This window comes from Protopterus annectens, chromosome 4.part0, assembly GCF_019279795.1.
Source record: "Protopterus annectens isolate FY-2018-M chromosome 4.part0, PAN1.0, whole genome shotgun sequence".
NCBI lineage: Eukaryota > Metazoa > Chordata > Ceratodontiformes > Protopteridae > Protopterus > Protopterus annectens.
Window position 1 is genome coordinate 930,768,567 of NC_056733.1, and position 25,735 is coordinate 930,794,301.

The 25,735-nt window shown below is 43.7% G+C and overlaps 1 protein-coding gene across 1 annotated transcript in view; it reads left to right on the forward strand.

The window, feature by feature from the left end:
• Positions 1-25,735, forward strand: part of KNTC1 (kinetochore associated 1) — a 3,090,908-nt gene that overhangs the window by 803,112 nt on the left and 2,262,061 nt on the right. The window contains exons 20-21 of the mRNA XM_044068909.1: positions 6,235-6,296; positions 6,373-6,484. Of these exons, the coding sequence (XP_043924844.1) occupies positions 6,235-6,296; positions 6,373-6,484 (174 nt within the window). The remainder of the gene's footprint in view (positions 1-6,234; positions 6,297-6,372; positions 6,485-25,735) is intronic.

Here is a 25,735-nt window from a genome sequence, read left to right on the forward strand (position 1 = left end):
CTGGGAGCTGAAGTGGAGAGGGAGAAATGAGGGAAGACCAAGGAAGGAAAGAAAAAAAAATAAGCAGAAGAGAGTTTTTAAGTTTATTTTCACCAGGATATGGAGGAAGGATAAGAAATGGAGGAGGGAGGTGAGGGGCTAAGTGTAAAATTAGAAGTGCAGTACTGATTGGTTCTGCTGGGAGGGGTGTGGTTAAGTGGCTATAAATGTAGCAGTACTGGGGACGGGTAGGAATTAGGGCAGGGTGGGGTGCTGAGTGATCCCAAGCACAGCAGGGCTTAACCAGGCACACAGATCTTAGAGCCTGCAAATATAAGGTAAGTACACTAGGGATTTTATAGTAAAGCTTTTTAAGTTCAATTTTACTGGTTAAAGTGTTCCTTTAGCAATTTTAGGGGTTGGTAACACTTTTTCTGTATATACTTACAGTTACTACTTATAGCATTATGCCAGTAATTTTTTAGTAATGTAGGGGAGATACTTATTAGCTACTTTTAATTAGCCAATATCTTAGAGTTTTAGGGGGATGGGTTCAGTATTTAAGGCTACCTAATAGTGCTGTAGCCCCAGATCAGCATACATTGTGGTACAAACAGTAAGAATTAGAGATGATAACCTTAGCAGGTTTGTTATGTCGAGGGACAGTTCAGAGCAGGTTTTCAGTTAAGTTTCCTCTGGGTAGCACCCTTTTAATGTTACAAGCCTTTCAGGATAATTGTTAGAAGTGGGTAGTACCTGATAGGGAGTGAGATTAAATAAAGATAACACGAGTCACTAGCTTAATATATGCACACATAATCATATAATTCCTTATCAGTGCAGCAAGTATATTTTGACAACACAGTTAAAGGTAAAGCAGTGCGCCTTCACAGGCAATGAGCTACACAATACATATACTACGTTTCTGATATTTCATGTCCAGGAAGATATGTCCCTAGTCACTATAAGTTTTCTTCAGCTAATACCTAAGCAGCTCAAAACACGAGCCAGTTTCAGGAGCATCTCGACACATTAACAATGCCCCAAATGACAACTAAGCAGCATTTTAGGTAATAACCTAGTCGTTATATAGCATTCATTCAAATGCATTACCGTTCCTATCACAAGGCAGTTTCAGGTGTAAAACAGCACTTTAACAATGTTACTTGTTATAGGTAAACCAGTGTTTTTGCTCAAGGAGAACAAAAGTAAAACTACAGTTTTTAAGATGATACAGTCCAGGATGTTACAATCTTGTCGCTAACTAGATTCTGTAGCTAAAGAGATGGTGTTCCAGTTGCAAAATATTTTACTGTAGCTACAACTTATATGGTTTTAATCACAGAGCAATTTAGTTGTAAGACGGCACTGTGCTAAAGCTTTAATAAAACAGTAGACATTCAAGCTTCCTAGTCGCCAACTAACAACAGTAAACATACAGGCTTCTTAGTTGCTAAAATACGAAAACATTACACATATAAGCTACCTAGGCGCTGTTAGTCATTCTCTTGCCATATGGTCAAGCAGGTCTTACACGAGATAGTAATTAGTGAGCAGCAGTTTTAACAGTTCAAAAACAGGTCTATGTCAATTATGATGCCTCAATTCAACAGTTACAAGTTTCCAGTCACTCGATAGAGATTAATAGAGGCAGCCATAGGTTCTAAAGCTTTTACCCAATTGGAGTTGATATAGACCACTAGCTGAAACAAGCTATCGGTTCTGTGCCACATTTACTTAAAGATTCGTGGAAGGTAAAAAGAGGAAATTTGGTCTAAAGATTTTTTTTGGCTATAGAATATGCTGTATATGTATGCCTGGGGTCCATTCCCTGGAGATGGTCATTGATGTGGTAGTTCTCTGTTCCCTTATCAGGAGTTGCTGGCATGAAGGAACTGTGCAACTGAGGATTTCCTGTACTGAAATTTCGAGCTGATGTTGTTAATCTTCATTCATTCCTTACTGATGGGTTATCAGTTCCGTCCTTGGAACCGAGCCGGCCAAATATGAAACTCGTGTCAGCCAAAAACTCTCGAGCCAAGGTCCTACCCAGAATGCTCTGCCCCCTGTTACTGCAGATCTTGTTTGCCGCATTGCTGTACAGCCGTGTCAAGCCACTCTCTTCAGCCAAGTGTCTAATTTTTTGAAAGTTTTATATATCGTTTCTACTCTAAAGTTTTTCAAACAGTTTCTTGTATTATTCTCCTAAGCTATCATATCATTAAGACTCTCTCCCTTTAGTCTATTTCTATACATTACCCTTTTCTTACCTTTGAGGTAATTCTGGATTACCATTGTTGGTAATCCTTCTTCCTTCTTTCTTCTTACTTTTTTGGGTAGCCTTTCCTCTTCTTTTTGGTACTGTTCTTCTCCACATCATTATTTCGGATAAGAAAAGTAGTGTTGGTTTTAAGCAGTGTAAGGATTGTGGCCGTAAGTTACCACTTTCCGATGGCTGACTTATGTGTCTATTGTTTGAATGTCTCCCACCTTATTGTGGATCCCCCGTGTGGGATTTGTAGGAATTTTTCGAACAGGACTTTTAACGTGAGAAGAACAAGTTAATCCTGAAAGGTCTTTTCAAATCTCCTTTCTGTGAGGCTATTTCTGGGTCTGAGGGGTCACCCCTCCTAATAAACCCCATAAGAGGCGTTCTTTCTTTTCCTCATCGAGGTCGTTCACTTCATCTCCCTCTGGAGATCATAGGGAGTCTACTCATAAGAAGGTGAAAATGACTACTACTTCCGCACTGCCACCTGTGACCCTGTCGGCTCCAGGCTTGGCACCGAACCAGTTGATTCTTGCTCCAGCCATGTCCTCCTTATCGACACCGGCACTGGAGTTCCCAGTGCAGGCAATTATGGCTCTGACAGTTCTGTCGCAGCCCTTACCGGCACCATCAATGCAGGTACAGTCTCCTTTGGCACCATTGGTACATTCCCCTTTGGCCTAGAGTGTGACGCAACTGTCCTCCATGGTGCAGACGCTTTCGGCGCCATGTTCTTCGGTGCAGTCCTTTTCGGCACAGTCATTGTTACTGGTGCAGACACTTTCCTCGACGGCACTGTACCCATCGGTGCAGACACTTGCTTTTACAGTTCAGACACCTTCGACTTCTATAGCACTGACCTTGGTGGAGACTACTTCCACACCATTCTCTTCAGTGCAAACATCCTCTGTTCCGGTCTCTGCACCTCTCAAATTAGCAGGGACCAAGTAATCTCCTTCTTTGGATCCATTCATTGGAAGCCAATATAGTCCTTCTCTAGAAAAGCCAGAATTACACTCTGGTTTCTCTGAGGTCTACCAGGAGCCTCTCTGAGCAAGATGTGTTGCGGCTTGTTGACCAGTTGCTTGTGGCCAGAGGTCTCTCTCAACCGTTGAAATCCACGTTCCCCCCCTTCAGGTGAACGTACATCTCCTCAAACTCCAACGTGCACTCCTCCTTCGACTTCCACCAAGTATCGAAGTCCATTACTTCGACAGCAGCTTCCCTTCCTCTGACTCCAATAGTGAATCTCACTTTTGAACCGGAGTTGTCCTTGTGGCCCTCGGTGCACTGGGCATCGGGCTCTTCTCAGGCCAGTGGCCATGCTGTGGGAAGGAAATTCTTGGTTCCACATCAGTTTTTTTCTATGGCACCCTCCAGGAATCCTCCCTCTCTAACACTTCACAGTCCTCTTGAGACTCCTGGTCTGGGGATCGGCTTGTCTGGGCGGGGTGTGATCCTGGTTCCAAGGTTGTCATGCTCAGTTCCAGGCTCCCATCCCTCCTTGGGCAGGCCAGCCTTCCAGGACATGGAGAGGGCGCTTGACTCCGCCGGCAAACCCCACATGTCGGAGTCCTCTCTCCCCTCTGTGGCGTGACTCTCACAAGCCACAACTGCCGGACACCAGGCACATGGGCCTCCGGTTTCTCCTCGTCAGGAGACCACCCCCCTCTTTGCAGTCTTCCCCAGAACCTCCCACTGAGGACGTACACCGCAAAGCATCATACAAGAGGAAGCGCATGGACTCCACTGAGGAATCTTTGACTGAAGATATGGACTTGGATGACGGGAAGGGTCCCCATGGTTATCCTCTGATTAGGTGTCCTTTGGTGACATCCTCGAGATCCTTAGACAGAGGGGTGACTGGAAGTCCTCTTATCCTTCTTTTGAGGAATCTGTATTCCTGCAGGCCTTTTGTGCCCGGCCCCCTACCTTCTGGGTTACCCCGCTGGCCGATGAGCTCGTCCAGTTCATTGTCCAGTGCGCATGGAAGGCTCCTGACACCCTGGAAGCGATACAGCGGAGGCCTGATAAAATCTTATCAGCCTCAGCGGAGTATCCCCATTGGTCACGACGTCTTCCAGTAGATGCCATGGTGGTGGCGGCTGCAACTAAGCAGGATTTGGCAGAAGAGAGCCAAACTGTCCATCCACCCAACAAGGAGTCCCGGGTGATAGACTAGGAAAGTGTGTGTTTGCTTCATCGACCTTCGCCTTAAGGTCTTTGAACTATTTGGCACACTTTATGAGGCTCCAGAGGGATCTTAACAACAAACTCTCTGAAACCTTGGCAGGAGCTGTTTCTGATGAAGTCCGTGACAATGTAGCTTCTCCTTTTCCAGTTCTTCCATGCATCTTATAGGAGCAGCTAGAGCGGCAGGCGTGGGTATAGTCAGCAGTCGACATGCCTGGATGTGCCTTTGCAACTTAGCGGACTCCTTTAAGGCTTCCTTCATGAACACCCCCATCAAGGCTATTTCTTTGTTTGGCTTTAAAGTTAAAGATACTCTACCAAGGTGCGAACAAGATGGCAAGACCCTATCTGCCGTTGGTGTCAGACACGCCACTCCTTAACGATTCTACTCCAGAAATCAGAGGAGCTGGAAGATGTGGCACAGGAAATCACAGAGCTCTTTCTGTGATGCATGTGCCGAGTTTTCCCCTAGAGGCATAGTGGGGAAACTCCAGTGGAAGACTCCCCTTTCGGGGCAGAGGAGGTCCGTGAAACCGGGGTTCCAGAGATTCTTTCTCTGGCCAACCCTATCAGCGCTCCTGAAGCACTGCCCGACTGCTCGCCTCTGGAAATGGTCGGGAGGTCAATTTTCCTTGTACCACGCTGCCTGGCAAAATATCACCACCGACTCTTGGATACAACGGATAATATCCAGAGGCCATCGCATCCCCTTCCATCTTGTTCCAACCTCATCCAGAGTACTGCCCGACGTTCCACTTTGTCAAAGGGAAGCAGCAGCACACGAAATCCGAAAGCTGCTAGAAAAAAGTCATCCAAGTGGTGCCCCCAGACCAGATAGGTTCCGTTTTTTACTCAAAGTTCTCTTTAGTGCCAAAAAAGACTGGGGACTGGAGACCAATTCTGGATCTCAGCACACTGAACAAATTTGTAAAAACAGAGAAATTCTGGATGGTCACGGTTCAGTCTATCCTTCCTTTCCTGGAAGAAGACGATTGGATGTGCTCTGTAGATCTTCAAAATGCATATTAACACATAAAAATGGACAAATGCTCAAGAAGATACTTCTGCTGATAGGAGCCAGTCACTACTAATTTCGAGCTCTGCCCTTCATTACTTCCCACCCTCCATCCCCCTCCGGAGGTTCCTGGTTGATCTCATGTACTCCTTTCTTGTAGGTCTGTTATGACCAGAAGTAGCGTCTACTTTTATCTATCAACTTACAAACTCGGTTTGAGGTAACAGGGAGCAGAGCATTCTGGGTAGGACCTTGGCTCGAAAGTTTTTGGCTGACGTGAGCTTGATATTTGGCCGGCTCGGTTCTGAGGCTGGAACCGATAACCCATCAGTAATGAATGAACGACGATCAACAACACAGATGGAACATTATGGTAAGACATAACTTCTTTTAATGGGCTTTCTCTAAATACCTCATGAAAGCTTTATATAGTTTGAACAGGTGGAACTGTTGCAAAGACTACAGCAGTGTTAAGTCTCTCCTTTGGAAAGGTGTCATAAGATAATTGGTTGTAACAACTGGGATTGCAGTATGCAAGTAAAAATGTTCTTAGTCTTGAGTAGGAGCATGCTGATTTTGTAGTAAGCAGAAAGTATGCTTTATCGTCATTTTTTATAGCTTTTTATGACTAGTTTTCCTGAAAATTTTCAGCTGTAGCTGATTTTTTTATTTTGTCTCTGCCTTTTTAACATTGTGTCACCACTGAGAATTAGTCCTATTTCCTCTCCTGGTAACTGTTACAAATTGACCATATTCCTTTATATTTTTTTGTTTACAGATACTTAGGGCACAGGCAAGACTAACTACATTTTTTGGTGCATTTGGTTCAGAAAAATTCAGGTTTGTAGTTTGTGTTAATTTAGGTTAGCTAATTTTGCATTTTCCTTTGCACTAATATTTACTTCTGAATTTCTAGTGGTATCTCTTGGACTGAATTCCTGAACAACAAAGATCTTTTTAGCAGAATTGTAATGCAGCTGACTGATGGCAATATCAAATGCGCCCAATATCTTTGGATTAGACATCAGGTACTTTTTTGAACTCGTTTTATGGTATTGGTTTATACAGTGACCCATAACATTGAACTTATTATTCAGAAATTCAGATAACATATTGTTAACCTACGTGTTGCAATTTGGAGACTTGGCTGGAAATTACCTTTCAGTAAACTATAGCTTGGAATATTTTAATGTCACAGTAATGTTGTTGTATATTAGAGATGAATACAGATGCACATTGATGTATGCTTAAACAATTAAGGCTAACATTTTTTCATAGATAATTCTAGGCTAACTGACTTTGCCGGCCATTTTAAGCCTAGGCAGTTTCTCTTTTGGTGCTTGAATTGATCTATCCCGTTTGGTGTTGGATTGACCTTTGCCCGACCATGGGGAATTATATGTTACCCTTAGTGAGAATAACTGGGGTCATACAGTAGTTAATTTCAGGGGACCCATGCATGGGATAAAGCATTTAGGAGCTGTATCTGTTCATTAGTAGTACGGGGGGGGGAACAGTCCTGGAGTAAATTTCTTGTTTCCCATCCATAGATCTAAGTTACGCTCGAATATGGACAGGGATGTTTTATGTGGATGGAGGGTCTTCTACAGTAGCAGTGTCTCTGTGAGATGTACCTGCCCATCCAAATTGTTCAGTTAATTTTGCAGAAGAGGTTTAGATACCTAGACTGAGTATCACTGATGCAATTTCACTTGCTGATGTGCAGTAAATCCATCAGTAATGGGTCAGAGGATGCCTTGTTTGCCAGGATGCCTTGTATGCCAGACACAGATCACTTCTTCCTGGTCTGCCATTTAATGAGTATAGTGATAGGGCTTTGAGTCTGTCCATGTAGGACATGTTATTTTGGCCTTGTATCCTATTGGTAAGGTATCTATGTGGACATTCAACTTTTATGTATTAGGACAGGTGCATGCCAAACAGGGCATCATATCCACTTGTATATTTAGTGGATATTACATTATCCCCTTGTATGTTTGCTTCTTTGTACTATATCTTTCTTATGTAAACATAATTCTACAGTCAATATAGAAGTCCTCATTAGGTTTGACATACAAATATTATACTTATTAAGTAGGTAGGCCCACTGGGCACATATTCCCTTTTCTGAGGCAACCTGTAAGCGACATCTTCCACCACCATAAGGTCATAAGGGTACTACTATGACAAGCTGGGAACACTTTTTGGCTTCCATTAAAGCTGATTTAAGGAACCGCTTTTGTTAATGAGCTCTACTCAGAATCCTCTTCTCGATTATATGGGAGATGCTCTTCTGAATGTGAACTCATGATGCACAGATGCATCAGACCTGCTCATGGCACCCTTCCTAGATGTTTGGGCTTGCTGGGTCTGTCCGTCCTAGCCATGTGATTCAATTCCCCATGAGATAGTAACCATTTGAGAACTTAATGGCATTAACTTTCAGAGAGTTGTCTCATTTTCCTAGGTCAAGCTACAGTCACCAAAAAGTATGTTTTAAAATGCATATGTACCATTTGTATTTCTAATAAGACACCTCCACTATTGGGCATAGCCCTTGTGATGAATCATCTTCAGCTACTTAGCTTTTTCTTTATTACTCACGCTCCTGCCTACTATAACGCACCTGTGTCTTGTCAACTCCTCAAATCTCGTTTCTTGTCATCCGTCACAGATGTGGTCATCAGCGCTTTTCACTGAAGTGTCATACAAGTTCAATTTTTGAACTGTCTTCAGATGTTTAATTAGAATTCAGCTTTCCTTTGCTTGTCTTACTTTTTCCAAAAGTTCATTAAAATAAAAAAAAAGATAGATTAGACCATGGTGTAACACACCTTCCCACATTATGCTAGTAGCTATAGTCTGGTATTAGAAATCATAGTACTCATATTTTTTTTTATCTTACTGCATTGTACTTAAAGTATTAGTGGCATATATTTTTCTTGTGTGTGTGTTAAGTGCTTTGCCAGGAAGGCAGTGTGTTTTGTGAACATTTATTGTTAAAAGTAAGTTAACTTACACAACTGTACTTTTCAGTGTGTATTTTTGGGGAAAAATATTTTTTTGTACTTGCCTGGTTTGCCAGCCAACTGTTTCTGCTAAGGTTACACAGGGATCTTGCACCTTGTTTAGCTTAAGTATGGAACAACCTAGCAGCTCATTGGTCCTGTCTTCTTCCAGTCACAAAAAGAAGAAAATCAGTTTACAGCTGTTGCTAACACATCAGGCTCATATCTCAGCCGCAGGTGGGTGACTGGAGTGCCCAAAGATGGTTTCACAGATCACTCGGTGAATTACTGGAGGAAAGCTCCTTGTCTGCTTTCCCATTGGTAGTTTAGCTTAAAACTGTTTATTGTTGTTTGTATTTAAGCCTTGAGTTTGAGCGTAGCTACACTCCATGCAATGGGGTTTAGTGGTGCCCTGTATAGACATCTGTGAGTGGAACCCTCCCAAGCTCCCCTGATGCATTGTGGGAAGCCAGTTGCACACTGAGAAGTCTTGCCATGTTTTATTTCACCCCTAGTCTTCAATAGAATAAGCCCCTTTGTTAATCCTAGGACAAAATCAAGTTAAACTAGCCCACTCCCCAATAGTACTTAACGGTAAAAACCTGCCATAATGAATGGTCAGTTTCCAATCATTTGTCTGTCCAGCCTAATTGATATGGGCATTCTGAAGCAGTGTAGTCATTACCTCATGTATACTGAGCATCACTTACTCCTAAAATAAACAAATACAATGTGTGAGAGCTGTAATGACACTGAATTTGGAATCAGTTCTCTCACATAACATCACACTGGACATCAAACAGGTTGTCCACACACACACACACCACCTCTCACACACAAGAGCATAACAGTTAAACCCACATATGCAGAGGTACTCAATAGAAGCCTACCAAAAGATCAGACATATCCCAAGCGGAAACCACTTGCACACACTGCAAAGCAAATCGAATTCACTACACATAACACTCAGCAAATGAGCCCATAAGGCAAAACACCTCAAAACTAAATGACGTGGTCATAGGCGACTCCATAGTGAGACACACACATGTCCCGTCACCAGGCTGGACAGGAAGAGGTCGCAGTCAGCTGTCTATCTGGTCAGGATCCGTCAAATCACACATGCACTCAAGTCACTCAACAACAATTATTGTTATGACTCTGTCATAGTACATGCTGGAGTGAATGAGTTGGGACATACCTCTCTGGACTATATGAAGAGAGACTTGACTGAACTTTGATTGTGTCCCAGGCAGGTATGTCCCTAGCCCTAAGCAGCATTCTGCCTTCACCCAGGATGATGCCACAATATAGACAAAAAAATGACTGACTTCAACAATTGGCTTAGCTTTTGGTGTCAGTCCAGGGGGATCCAGTATCTATCAGCCTGGGAAGATATGGCTGACAGACCACTCTGCTTTGCCAGGGATGGTCTGCACCTATCTTCTCTAGGCTTTTGGATACTGGCAAAGATTCTTGCCTCCCCAATTGTGCCTATTTAGGCAGTGTCAAAACAACAAAATTCTCGACGTAAAAAAATCCACTCGAGACTAACTCGAGGTTATACTGCTTAATGCTAGGAGCCTGAACAGGAAACTGCACTCCCTAGAATCACTCCTCACCTTGGAAGATGCTGATGTCTGTACAGTCACTGAGACATGGTTCAGGGCCACAGAGAGCACCCTGGCCGTGCAGGGCTACAATGCTTTCCACATGTTCATACCCCAAAACAAATGGGAAAGAACTAAATGTGGAGGTGTATCCATTTTCATCAAAGTTCAGACTAGGCTATCTGCCCAAAGGCATTTATAAGCCTAGCCGGAATGTGTTGGCTTTCGTCGCCCCCTTAGATTAGTTCCCTGTGCCTCTGTCCAGCAGAGCCATTGAAGTGATCCCTGGGGTAAACTTTCTGATGTTCTTCGTGTTTCACTGTTGCAGTCATTACATTTGGGTAATCTGCTGGCAGGTTGCCCTCAGTCGGCCTGAATAACAAAGTCTTGGGTCCTGCGTCGGTTGCTGTCTCCTCTTCCATGATGTCAGGGGTATAAAACATGCAGCCGACACCATTTTATCCAGTCTTTCTTGCCGTGCGGTGCCCGAAGTAGAAGCAGTTCGCAAGTGTCGGTCAACCGACTCCTGAAATTTTCGCATTCGAGTTTCAGAACCGAAGTCTTCAAACTAAAGCTAAGTACCTCGTTGGGGAAACTTTTTCTTGCTCCTTACCAATGTCAGTAAAAGTTAATAATTGCATTACTTGTGGGAAGCAAATACCTCATAAGGATTTTCATTTGTACTGTATTCCTTGCCTAGACCCAGATCATAACGTGCCTTGCTGTCGGTTATGTGCTAGATTTAACCAACGCACTATTAATCATCAGTATATTTTTGCTTCTAAATATTTTGGATCAAGATTTAATTATCCTGAAATGTCGTCTGTTAGAAATCAGACTACCAGAGTTCACAAAAAGCGCAAAGAAAAAGACAGAGACAGACAATAGAGGTCAAAAACCGATGACGAAGCATCTCCTAAGCCAGTCGCCGGTACTCAGTGAGGCACTTTCGCAGCCCTGATACCCGCTACTTTTGAGTCACAGGCCTCTACCGAGACCCATTCAGAGTCCGGTATGCCGCGAGATTCTCAGAGTATTGAACCCGCGGATCTCTCTCCCTTGGATTGGTCCGGAGCCGCTGAGCAGGCACCGGCTTCTGAGGGTGTTTTCAGGCCTCAACATTTTTATATTAAACTGACGCCAGCCTCAAAAACAAGATCAAAAACTTCTTCTATGTCTAAAAAACTGATGCATGAGCCACGTGCTCAGGCCCTTATGCCTAAAAAACAGATGATCAAAATGGCTGAGGACTTGATTACCTTGATCAGGGGTTCCCACCCCCACCCCCTCCCCGCTAAGAGGCCTAGGCAAGGCACTGAGTATGAATCTTCAGATCAGGTTTCCATTTCTTCTGATTCTTCTGATCAGGAATGTTCTGTTCCACCCTATGAGGATTCTGATGCAGAAGAATCCATCCCATCTGCATCTCCTCCTGAGGATTACTCTTTTGGAGAAACTTTGCATACTTTAAGGGAACATTTTCATTGGGAGAGTCAGGACTTCTCTGAATCAAAAAAGAGGCTTAGGGATTTCCTTCTTCCTCAGCATTCGGTGTTGTGCTACCGCCTATGTTGTAGTTCATGGGTACAAAGTTTTTACCAAAGGGGATGACAGTGCACTTTTTGGCATTGAGCTTGAGGCCATGGCTTTGACACCAGGCATCTGTCTCAGTGAGGCCCTTTTGTAAGATGTCCACATCATTAGGAGTTTCGATTATGGCTCCTAGTTTGCAGTCATCTGCAAACTTCGTTAACCAATGACCTTCTGTGTTAGCCTGTACTTCACAGAAGTAGATACCAAACAGGAGAGGAGCCAGGACTGAACCCTGTGGTACTCCACTTGTCACTGGTCTGAAGTCGGATTTGGAGTCTGCTACTTTCACAGTGTGGGTTCTGTCAGTGAGCCAGTTGGCACCCCATCTTGTGACATAGGGATTTATACCTAGTTTAGTAAGTTTATCTATAATTCCAGAATGAGGGATGGTGTTGAAAGCCTTGGCAAGATCTAGATAGGCTGTGTGAACCACCTTACCCTTGTCTACAGCTTTGGTGACTGTTTCAAAGAAGTCTATCAGGTTTAGAAGACATGATCTGTCTTTTACAAACCTGAACTGGGTGGAGTCCAGAGTTTGGAGATTACCAATGTCTTTGTTTATAAGTTCTATGATGATACATTCCATGGCCTTGCAGACCAGGCTCTTCAGGCTAATGGGGGTTCCAACCAAAGACATTCTAGAGGCTGCTACTTGGAGCTCTGTTCATACCTTCACAAAGCATTATCATTTGCCTCTCTTTTCCAAATCCAGGGCAGGCTTTGCCACTGCAGTTCTGCAGGGCCTTATAGCCGCTCCTAATGCTTTTTAGTTCCATCCTCCCATCCATAGCTTTGGGATTCTACCCAAATGTTATGACTGCAACAGTGAAACACTAAGAACATAGTGCAGTTGTGTACACTTACCATAAATGTGGATTTTCGAGTGTATTCAGTGATGCAGTCCGTGTTTACCCACCCGCCATCCCCCTTTTCTATAACTTTTTTTTCCTTCACTATATACTAAAGCCTTTGTGGTGTATTTGCTTTTAGATGAAGGTAAATTTTATGTTGCTAAAAGTGCATTTACATATATTTCTGTTTATTTATGTGTGTGTGTATGTGTATATATATATATATATATATATATATATATATATATATTTTTTTTTTTTTTTTTTTTGCTTGCTCCCCATTTGGGGGGCACCTGACATCTGGGGCAAGAAAAACTGGATAAAATGGCATTGGCTGCATGTTTTATACCCCTGACGTCATGGGAGAGGAGACCACAACCGACGCAGGACCCAGGACTTTGTTATTCAGGCCGACTGAGGGCAACCTGCCAGCATATTACCCAAATGTAATGACTGCAACAGTGAATACACTCAAACATCTACATTTATGGTAAGTGTACACAACTGTACTTTTCCCATCCACTCATCAAGGTTTCTGTTAAAGAGGGTTAGCAAGGAGCTCTGCCTAATGTAGACTGGAATCTTGTTCCAGAGCATGGGAAGTCTCTGGGACAGGAGTCTATCCTTCCAGCGCGTCTTATTTATTGTTGTGGTGAGGTTTAGATCCCTGGAGCGTATGGCTCGAGGGGATATGGTTTTCTTTAGGTGGAGCATGTCCATCAGTTCTGGGTTGGACATGGCCTTGTATGTCAGGCAGAGATCACCTCTGAGTAGGTGGTATGCAACCGAGTACAGCTGGAGTTTCTTCAGTCGAGCTGCATAGGGCATCTGCTTGAGGCCAGTGATCCTCTTGGTGAGGTACTTATGTGGTCTTTCCAGTTGTTGCAGGTGTCTTGTAAGGTACATCCCAAATGGGGCATTGTACTCCATGATGTGTCTGATGAGTGATGCATAGAGGGGCCCAATGACCTCTTTCGATCTGGATGCAAACCCTTTTGTGATTAGGTGGGCCACATAGAAGGATTTTCTAACCACTTTGGCAATGTGATTTTCAAGGGAGAGGTTACTCTCTACTTGGGTCCCCAGATCCGTTATTACCTCTTCCGTATTTAGGGGGCTACCACCTATGTGGTAGTTTGTGGGTACTTTGTTTTTCCAAAGGGGATGACTGTGCACTTTTTGGCATTTAGCTTGAGGCCATGGTTTTGACACCAGGTATCTGTCTGAGTGAGACCGTTTTGAAGGATGTCTGTCAGCCGAAGAGTCAGTTATAGCCCCTAGTTTGCAGTCGTCTGCGAACTTGGTCAGCCATAGTCCTCCTGTGCTTGCCCGTACCTCTGAGAAGTATATGCCGAACAGGAGGGGTCCCAGGACTGATCCCTGGGGAACACCACTTGTAACAGGTTTAGAGTCCGACCTAGCTCCCGCAACTCTTTCTTTTTTTCTCAAATTTCTTTTTTTTTATTTTATTAAGTATACAAACATGAAAGAAAATAAAATAAATACAAGAAGTCATATCCATGCAGTACAGTTGATGTTGCATCGTTCATTCCATAAATATGTAATAGTGGTTATTGCCCATTTTACACATTAACATTCATATTAAACAGATTATCATGAGGCAGTTTCTTGTAACATATTAACTTCTGCGAGCACCATTATATGCAAAACAACCTATTTTATGCTAATATTCTACTCGACTAATAAAGGAAAAAAGATATATGTACAAATGGTTCTAGGACGGAAGATCGACACGCAAAAGACCGACACCAACTTCACTGACGCGAAAACACCGACACAGAAATAACCGACACTACAAACCACGGACATTTCACAGGTAAGGGGTTAAAATTCGCTAATCAAGCCTACCATGTTCAGGTAAGGTGGCAGTGTTATGCATGTGTGAAATTTAAACCCCTTACCTGAACATGGTAGGCTTGATTAGCGAATTTTAACCCCTTACCTGTGAAATGTCCGTGGTTTGTAGTGTCGGTTATTTCTGTGTCGGTGTTTTCGCGTCGGTGAAGTCAGTGTCGGTCTTTTGCGTGTCGATCTTCCGTCCTAGAACCGTACAAATATACAAATGTCACCCTAATACTTTGATTACTAATCCAGCAATGATGAGTTACTATCCTTAAAATACCTAGTTTTTAATAAAGTGTTTATGACAAGATCTCAATTAATGTTTTACAGTATGTTTGGTAGTATGTGTGATTTCTCTGACTTTTTGTGCATAGTTTCTTGGCTAATATGTGATTTTTCGCCATGCTTTTGTATTCTGACAGTTAGTTTTGAGCTATCAATCCAGTTTTTTGCTGTATAAGCTTTCAACAGGGTGCATATAATTATTGTAATATGTTTAGATAAATTATTAATGTTACCTTTGAATATATGTAATATAGCTGTTTCCCATGAGATTGTGAATTATGAATACCCTGATTTCTCTAATAGGATCCTAAGTGAACACCATAGTTTACTGACAGTTTTACAGCTCCTGAAGATGTGAAGGATATCTGCTTCTTTATTAGGGCAAAAGGAACAGTAAGGTGACTTGGATGGGTGAAATTTGTTAAGGTGTACAGGTGTGTGGTATGCATTGTTAAATCATGAGCTGTGTGTATATTATTTTTTTGTATGGTGTCAATGTCATAGTATTTTTGATAGCTACTTCCTTTTGGTTTTCTGTTATCGTGTTATCTTTTCTTTCCCAAAACTTTGAAAAGATAATGGTGTTTTGATATTTAAGTTGCTATCAACTTGTATGTGTTTGAAATCATTTTCTTTTTACTTAATAGCATTTTTATAATTTGTTGTGCCAACCTGACCTCTTGTTCTACTACTTTGATATCTTTGGTTATATTGTTTATTAGGTATAAGATTTGTTAAATTATCAGGTTCTATTTTTTGCTAGCTTTAATTAAGTTTGTGATATTTTCCATTGAAAGATTTCTTATTTGGTAAAAATCCCAAACTGTATAATTGTTTTATTAAAGGAAATTTGTCTAGATTTACCATATTGTTTGCTAGTTTTATATCTAGGTTGTTGTGTATTGGTTGCAAAAGCGTGATTGTGTCTGTTAAGTTTAATGAAATCAGTAGCTTTTTGATAATTTCACAGCTGTTTATTAAGATTGAGTGAATTTTTATTGTTTAAGAGTTTCCTGTTAGCTCCCGGAACTCTTAATATGTGGGTTCTGTCCGTGAGCCAGTTGGCAACCCATCTCGTGATGTAGGGGTGTATGTTCAGGCTGGTGAGCTTGTCTATAATACCTGAGTGGGGAATGGTGTCGAAGGCCTTTGCGAGGTCTAGGTAGGCTGTGTGGACCACCTTTCCCTCGTCTATAGCCTTGGTAACTATCTCAAAGAAGTCCACCAGGTTTAGGAGGCATGATCTGCCCTTAAAGGTGAACTGGGTAGGGTCCATTGTTTGGAGGTTCCCAATGTCTTTGTTAATGAGATCCATGATGATGCGCTCCACAGCTTTGCAGACCAAGCTAGTCAGGCTTATAGGGCGATAGTTTCCAGGGTCAGTTGTGGCTCCACCTTTGTGGAGCGGAATAACCGTTGCTGTGCGCCACTCTGTGGGCACATGGTCTGTGGAGAGGCTGAGTTTGAATAGTGTGTTTAGGTGAGGGGTTAGTTCATCTTTGAGGTCGTGTAGGACGCAGCCTGGGACACCGTCCGGTCCCATTGATGCTGTGTTTTTGGTTTTGGAGAGGGCTGTTTTAACCTGAATGTCTGTGATTTCAGGGGCACTGTATACTTCTGGTATAGTTATGGGCCCTTTTGGGGGTGAGAGGGGGGTGAAGTTTGCATTTAACCTGTCTGCCAGGATGTTGGCTATATCAGTGCATTTTGTGCCATTCTGCACTAACTCTGAGCAGATCTGAGAACTGCCACTTAGATTCTTGACATAGCTAAAGAATGCCTTGTGGTTATCTTTGGAGTCCATGGCAATGTTTCTTTCGAAGCTCACCTTGGATGATTTTATGAGGGATCGTAGTTCCTTGCTGATACTGATCAGGGGTGTCTTCCCTTCTTGGCATTTTACTCTCTTCTCTACTAGTTTCCTCCTTCTGTTGTATGGCTTGTTTATGGCAGGGGTCCACCAGACTGGTTTCCTTTTCTTGGAGGAGTGAGTCTTGGTTTTGTTTGGGATAGCACGATCCATGCATTCTTGAAGGTGCCCATAGAGTGCATTAGTAAAGGATTTTGCAGCTTGGACAGTGTTATCCTTTAGCATGGTGGCTTTGAAACTACCCACCTCAGTCTCAATAACGTGAAGTTTGCTTTTGAAAAGTTTTTCACAGTGGTTTCTTTGACCGGGGGTGGTGTCGGAATGTGGATATCCAGAGTAATTAGTTTATGGTCAGATCTAACCAACGAGGGGTTGACACCAGACTCCCATGTTGGTGATGACCAGGTCCAATATGTTGTCACCTTTGGTGGGGGTATTGACCAGTTGATCCAGGGCGTTTGAGTTTATAAATTCTACGAAATGTTGGGCAAGGGAGTTTGTACTTGAGAAGTTCTCTCAGTTAATGTTTGGGTAACTGAAATCACCCAATATCAGGGTGTTTGGTAGGACCTTTGTTTCCCAATGTTTCCAGGAAGGTGGAGTGGGGGTCTTGGGGAATGGTGGGTGATCTGTAGCAAGCTATAATTTGAATAGCAGTTTTGCCTGTTGCACGTGAATGATCTCTAAAGCATCGTGCTGTGCCACTAACCTGGAGGTGTGGGTATCCTTGATGAATATGGATACTCCCCCGCCTTTTCTTTTTCGGTCTGGGTTTTGTGACCAAACTGTATGGTATGAGTTGTAGCCTGGTAGTGCGGGGATGCTCTCTGGAGCCTTAAACCAGGTTTCTGTTACTGCACATATATCGATTTTCTCCATACTGAGGAGTGCCTCGAGTGTATGCATTTTGAGGTTTAGACTTCTGGCATTGAGTAGCATTACCCTCAGTTTTTTGTTACTTGTGCTATTTACGGCGGTGGGTTTGTCTTTTGAGCCTTGCCTAAAAAAGGCACTATGGGGGTGGCAAGAGCCTTGGCCAGTTTTTGAAAGCCTAAGGGTGACATGTGCAAGCCGTCTCTAGCGAAGCAGCGTGGCTTGTCGGGCATGTAATCCCAGGCTGACAGACACTGGATCCTCTTTGAATGACACCAGAAGCTTAGCCAGTTGATGAAATTGATACTTTTTTCTCTATACCATGGTATCATTCTTGGTGAAGGCAGGATGCTACTCAGGGTCAGGGTCATACTGGCCTGGGCTACGTGATCAGAGAGCTCCTCCATGGCTCTTTTCATGTAGTCCAGGGAGGTACAGCTCAGGTCAATTCACACCAACATGGACAATGACAGAGTCATATTTGTACTTATTCTGGAGTGACCTGAGCACTTCTGTTATGTGGCGGATCCTGGCACCCGACAGGCAGCTAACAGTAACCTTCTCCTTGTTCAACCTAGTGAGTGGGACGTCAGTGTGCCTGACTATAGAGTCACCTATTACTAGTGTGTTGGGTATGTTATTTTGCCTTAAGGACTGTGATTGCATGGCACACTGGTTTTGTGAAGTATGTGTTTCATGGTTTGTGTTGGGGGGTGGAGGTTGCTTGGATGCCTGCTTTGGAGGTCTTTGTTGCTTTTGCAGATTTTTATTTAGAGCCTCCAAGTATGTTTTTGTGTATTCATGTGTGTTTTTTGCCAGTGCTGGTTTCATAGGTCTATGTGAAGACTGTTGGTGTGATGCAAGTAATTCCCTTCTCCTTTTTTGACTGCCTGGCCCAATCTTGGGTTGAGAGAGCTTAGCCTCCAGTTTGGCTGTATAATTGCATCTCTTGCATGTATTAGTGTTTGGTGGAGGGAGGAGAGGGTTGTCTGTGTACATGAGAGAATTGTAACATTACCTCAAAATGCCTAGATTCACCAGTTGGACCGGAGAGTACACCTAAAACTGCCCTTCGGACATGCCTGGATAGGTACAGTGAACTGTTTTACTGATTGGCTGGTAAGGTCGAATAGAGAGCCTTGTCCTTCTCTATGGTATAGGGGGCGTCTAGTGCTAAGGTTTATTAGTGCTTGCTACGAGTTTTGAGCAAGTGCTGGGATGAGAAGTGAATGGTTTAAGTGCTTAAGTTGAAAGTTTGTCTAGTACCAAAGGAAAATTTGAAGAGTACACTTTGTGGAGCCGAGAATAGTTATACCCTAGCTAACCAGCGCTGCCCGGTGCGCAAAACAGTGCAAATGCGGGTTTTATAGCAGGGAAATGAAAGATAGAAATTAGCCCAAAATGGCCAATAAACTACTAATTTCTGGGCTGAAACCACATCTCCAGGGACAGGTAGGCTGCTCATAGCTTCCGCTCTCACAGTGAACAGAGAAACTTCCTTCTATCCAAGTAAGGTATGGGCAAACACAGAAACTTGTAACACAGCCCTGAATTCAGCACTAACCTGAAAACTGGACTATACTAGCTTATAATGCTGGGAAAACAAGTATATATATATATTTTTTTTTTCAGAAAATAAAGCAGATACAATAAAAAAAACCACTTTAAATGCACAGAAATGGCTATCACACTTGAGTGTGTAGCCTACAACACTTAAATATGTAATTTAAACACAAAAACAACTTTGTTGAAGTGCAGGCAGTAAAATAAGTACAATATGTAGCTGAAACAAGCTTTTTAAATCACAGAAACTCTAGAAAATTTGTGTTTTAGGCGGAATTAGCTAAAGGCAGCATGAAAATGCAGAAAAATGATACTTAATCACTCCAAAGTCTCTCTTCTGTCTCTCTGCTGCTGTAGAACTCTGCAGGGCACCAGGCAGGAGCTTGCTGAGCTGTATACTAGCCCAAAAACCTTGCAAATGTGGGGGTTATAGCTGGGAAATGAAAGAGATGGAAATTAGCTCAAAATGGCCAATAAACTACTAATTTCTGGGCTGAAACCAATCCTGCAGGGACAGATAGGCTGCTCAAGGCTCCCTCTCTGACAGTGAACAGAGAGACTTCCTTCTATCCAAGTAAGGTATGGGCAAACAGAAACTTGTAACACAGCCCTGAATTCAGCACTAACCTGAAAACTGGGCTATACTAGCTTAGAAAGGTGGGAAAACAAGTATATATATTTTTCAGAAAATAAAGCAGATACAATCTAATAAAAACACTTTAAATGCACAGAAATGGCTATCACACTTGAGTGTGTAGCCTACAACAGTTAAACAGGTAATTTAAACACAAAAACAACTTTGTTAAAGTGCAGGCAATAAAATAAAAACAATATGTAGCTGAAACAAGCTTTTTAAATCACAGAAACACTAGAAAATTGGTGTTTTTGGCGGAATTAGCTAAAGACAGCAAGAAAATGCAGAAAAATGATACTTAATCACTCCAAAGTCTCTCTTTTGTCTCTCTGCTGCTGTAGCACTTTGCAGGGCACCAGCCAGGAGCTTGCTGAGCTGTATACTAGCACAAAAACCTTGCAAATGCGGGTTTTATAGCAGGGAAATGAAAGATATAGAAATTAGCCCAAAATGGCCAATAAACTACTAATTTCTGGGCTGAAACCCCTCCTCTAGGGACAGATAGGCTGCTCAAAGCTCCCTCTCTCACAGTGAACAGAGAAACTTCCTTCTATCCAAGTAAGGTATGGGCAAACACAGAAACTTGTAACACAGCCCTGAATTCAGCACTAACCTTAAAACTGGACTATACTAGCTTAGAAAGGTGGGAAAACAAGTTTTGTTTTTTTTTTTTTTTCAGAAAATAAAGCAAATACAATAAAAAAAAAACACTTTAAATGCACAGAAATGGCTATCACACTTGAGTATGTAGCCTACAACAGTTAAACAAATAATTTAAACACAAAAACGACTTTAAAGTGCAGGCAGTGAAATAAGTACAATATGTAGCTGAAACAAGCTTTTTAAATCACGTAAACTCAAGAAAATCGGCATTTTAGGCTGAAATACACCTTGAGACTGGTTAAACAGTATGACTCTAGAGCTACTCCAGGTCCAACTAACTATAGGTAAAACATCCTACCCACATCATAGTTAGCTACAGGTCCACCATCAGGAGCCAGAAGAAGCACAGTGCCTACCTGGCCTTGCTGGAGTCGCTCACTATATAACCAAACACATTGGTCATGGGAGATTTCAACTATCCTTCCGTCAACTGGGTGACACACACGAGCACAAACATGCTCGTTCTGAGGTTCCTGGACTTTGTCAATACAAATGCCGTGGAACAGTTAGTCTGCACCCCCACAAGGGGCTCAAGTGTTTCGAAGTCCTGGACATGGTACTTATCAACAAGGTCGGTCACTGCACTGCCCCCTGTGTGTTGCCTGCCCCGGTAAGGTCAAGCCATAAATTTTTCTCATTCAAAGCAACTGTCAGACTTGACACCCTTATAGGAATAAAAAAAAAACTTAAAACTTTCTTCATAGCAAACTACAGCCTACTACGTGATGGTGTAAAAAAATTTAACCCCCCCCCTGCTAACACAACCAGCAATACCTGCTATGCAAAGGAGTACTCAAATGCCTTGTACAAGAACTTCAACTGTATAGATTTGGCTGTACCTGAGTGGGTCAAAACCAGTTCCTCCCAAGAAAAAAACATGTCACTCTGACAGACCTCAAGTATAAACAGGTTATATAACAAAATAAAGAAACTGGTATTTAAGAATAAGAGGGAACTTACTCAGCTGAGGAAGAATACCCTTCACAGCTTGAACAAACAAATCCGATATATTGTAACGTCTTCTAAAGCTAGTTATGGTGAGGCTGAATTAACATCCCTAGCTAAGGATAATTATAAGGCATTCTCTAGCTACGTCTGAAATCTAAAAGGGACCGCCCAGCTATATATCAAACTTATAGTGGACTGTACCATCCATACTGAACCCGAGGAAACTGCCAACCTGCTAGCTGAGAGATTTGACCAAAATGTCACACCACTGTCCCCACCAGTCATATCCCAGAATATACATGACACTAGTCCTCTACCTAGTATCTTCAAAGAGCAGGTCATGTCTGCACTCTCCATGGCCAAAAAGCCCAGCCGCTGTGGCACCAGATAACATCCCAGGCTGCTTACTAAACAATCTAAAACAAAATCTAGTGGAACCAATCGGCACTGTCTTTAACCATGTCTTGAGAACTAGCTCTGTCCCAGCAGAGTGGAGAACAGCAACAGTAATCCCCTTACACAAAGGGGGTCCATCAACTGACCCTCAGAACTATAGACCCATACGTTTAACTGGCCTTATCTGCAAGGCCATGGAAAGAACCCTCATGGACCTTATCAACAAAGACATATGTGACTTCAAACTCTTGACCCCGACCCAGTCTGGCTTTAAAGGTAGATGTTAAGTTGTCCATCTCGCCTTCGTTCTTGCTGTTTGGGTTTGGAGCCAAGACTCTGCCATCTTCTATAGCTCGAGAGCTGTTTACTGGCTCGAGGCTACCCCTTATCCCAGCATGCCCAGCGTCAGCTACCCAGATCTCGTTTGCCGCTTCAGCTGCGAGGTTGCTTCGTTACTGGCTCAGGCTTAGTATAGTTTTTTCTATTAATACGTTGTTGTTTATTCTTGAAATTTTGTCAAATTTTGTCTAGATAGTATCCCTTATCGCTTTCCTGTGTATTGTGGCTGTTGCTCCATAACTCCCAGGCCTTCTGTTTCCCTTGAACTCGTTTAAATTAGAGTCCCCCCCTCACGATAGCCATTTAAATTAGAGGCTTTCCTTTATGTTCCTTAACTGTAAAAAAAAAAAAAAAAAAAAGTCTATTTGTTTCTTGTTTTTTGTAGTATAGCTTTCTGTTGTTGTTGTGGTTGTTGTTACTAAAATGTCTAAAGATACTAAGGAATCTGGCTTCAAAAAGTGTGACTCATGCTGTCAGAAAATGTCTCTGACAGATGGGCACACTAGTTGTGTATTTTGTTTGGGCGCTGTTCACCTGCAGGTCTCCTGTTCTATATGTCACACTTTTAGTCCAAGGGTCCTACAGGAGCACAAAAACAAATTAATCCTGTGGGTATTATTGAAGCCTCAGGATTCTCCAGCTAAAAGTACTCAGCCAGCGAAATCCCCTAAGTCTGTCAAGCCGTCGGCTCCACCTTCGGAGCCGACTCCTTTACATGACCAACCAAGTATGTCGGTGCTGCCTGGCACCGACAAGACAACTCCTCTGTCGGCTCCATCTGCTTTTTTGGAGGCGTCTCGGAGCCATAAAAGACAGAGGTCTCCATCCTTGAAGTCCATCCACTCGGGACCTCAGTCACCTTTGTTACAGAGTTAACGTAGCCATCATTCTTCCCACTCCTCTCGATCCTCTAGATTATCGGAGCATGATGTGGAAAGAGTAGTAAGTAGGTTGCTCAAGTCACAGGCAGTGGCAAATATTCTGTCCAGCCCACCTCAACAGGTATTGGCTCCAACCGCCTCTATTTCTGGTCCTCCTTTGACTACATTTAGCTCGGAGCTGGAGACCATGGATCCGCAGGTAGTAGAATCGTCGGCTTCTATCATCATCTCTCCTTCAGTTCCGACGTCAGCTCCGATTACCTCGATTATACCTTCTATCGCGGGATCTGGGCGCTGAGGCTCTTTCGTTGGCTCTGAGGGGGGGGGGGACATCGGACCCTTGTCCGACCCCGTTCTTCCCTTTGGAGCTTCGGCGCAGGTGAGCTCGGCTCCAACATCAGCCTCAGAGCCGTCAACCTCGACATGGCGAAAGTCTCCTGTTTCTTCGGAGCCGGAGCTTTCTCTACCTAGAGGTCGGGACGCCTTTGAGGTTATGCGGAGTGTGCTGTCCCCCAAAACAGCTCTACTGCCAGCTCCATTGGCTCCTCCCCCCGTGGTGTCTGTTCCAACCTCTACTCCTCCTCCAGACCCCAAGCGTAGGGAACCTATGTCCTAGGACACCCCATTGGTTGATCCCTCTTCTTCCGAAGCCTGCCTGATCACTTAGAAGAGCCTCCCTGGAAGAAGTGCAAGAGGAAGCACATAGACTCCCCTGAGTCAGTCACTTCAGATACAGACATGGATGAATCGGAAGGGTCCCCAAGGTCCCCCTTGAAGATGTTTCCTTTTCGGACATCCTTGAAATGCTTAGACAGAAAAGGGACTGGATTTCCCTAGCCCCTACCGAGAACGAGTCTGTATACCTGGACGCATTCGGTTCCCGACCTTCCACCTCCTGGGTATCTCCTCCTTTCGATCCACTCATGTCTGTAGTGGCTCGAAAGGCTTGGTCAGCTCCAGATTCTGTGGAACCTACTCCGAGGAGACCAAACAAATTTATTATAGCCCCCCCAGGACAAAGTTCTTTTCCAAAGGTGTGCCTGTTGATGCCATGGTGGTAGCAGCAGCCACCAAGAAAGAGTTAGCAGAAACCTCTTTGTCTGTTCATCCTCCAAACAGAGAGTCTTGGATGATGGACAGATTTGGAAAGCGAATGTTTGCTTCAGCGACCTTTTCAATGAGGTCACTGAACTATCTATGTCATTTTACACGTCTTCAAAGGGATCTCCTGAAAGAGCTTGGAGATACCCTTCAAGATCCTACAGCTGGGGGAGCACCAGCCAAAGTAGCTTCTCAGCTTGCGACTCTTAATTCCATAGTCAAATCCTCCATGAGGCTGATTTCCTATGCAGCCGATGGAGCGAGCAGAGCCGCAGGGACAGGTGTGGCTCTCAGGAGACATGCTTGGATGCGGCTGTCAGTTTGCGGAACCCTTTCGAGCATCCTTCACCAGTACTCCCTTTGATGGCTCCTTTCTCTTTGGGCCTCAGGTGAAAGACACGTTGACCAGGTGTGAGCAGGAAGGCAAGACTCTGTCTGCCGTGGGAGTCCATTTTTCCACTCCTTCCAGACCTTATCCCAAGGTTCAGTTCAGAAGAGCGGAAAGATGTGGTTCCGAAAATCCCAGGGACCCTTGCCTGACACACATGGTGATTTTTTCCCCCAGGGGCAGAGGGGGAAACAACAATAACAGACGCCGCTCTTGTGTCAGAGGGGGACCACAAAACCAGGGTGACAGAGAAACCTTCTCTGCCAAGCCCTTCCAGCATCCCTGAAGGGTTGCCCGACTGCTCACCTCTGGAGGCAGTCGGGGGAAGACTTTCGCTGTACCCAAAAGCCTGTCAAACTATAACAAGAGACAGATTGGTACTATCCATCAATCCCCTATAGAATCAAAAAAGCCCATCCCTGATGTCCCACCCAATCTAAGGGATCGAGCAGTCACAGAAGATGTTCATCGTGTTACCCTGCTGCAGTCATCACACTTGGGGTTATCCTGCCGTCAGGCGGTCCCTCAGTCAACCCGAATTCCAAAGTCTTGGTACGGCGTCGGTTGCTGTCACTTCTTCCCTGACGTCAGTGCGCCAGGGGTATATCAGAGGCATCCGACGCCATTTTCTTCAGTCTTTCTTGCCGCGCGGTGCCCGAAGCAGAAGCAGTTCGCAAGTGCCGGTCGGCTGGCACCTGAGATTTTCGAATCGAGTTTCAGTCCGAAGTCTTCAAAGCTAAGTACCCCATTGGGGAACCTTTTCTTGCCTCAGTCCGATGTCAGAAAAAGTTAACAATTGCATTTCTTGTGGGAAGCAAATACCTCATAAGGACTTTCATTCTTTTTGTATACCTTGCCTAGGCCCAGACCACGACGCACTTGTTGTTGGTTTTGTGCTAGGTTCAATAAGCGAACTATTAAGTGACGCTTTGATTCCGCACGACACTACTTCGGTAGGAAATTTAATTACACTATGCCGTCGAAGCTACCGACTACCAGTGTGTATAAAAAACGCAAAGATAAAGAAAGGCAGCCTAGATCCAAGCCCGACTCCGAGCCCTCGGCTGGGTTGGTCGCTGGTTCTCCGGTTTTCAGTGAGGCGCCTACGCAGCCCCTGGTTACCGCTGCATTGGATCCCCAGACCGCTTTGGATTCTCCAGCAGAGAGTTCTAGGCCGACGCAGCCATTTTCTTTAGGCCCTACCGACGACATTGCAGTAGGAGAAGTCAGTGCTGTAGAAACACCTTTGGTTTCTGAAGGTGTCTTCAGACTGACTACTCTCATCATAAAATCTTATGCTAAACTTAAGACTCCTCTAAAGCCAAAAAAGTCTACTCTTCAGTCTCCAGGTCAAGGCCCTATGCCTAAGAAACAGATGCTTAAAATGGCTGAAGATTTACTTTCTATGATCAGGGG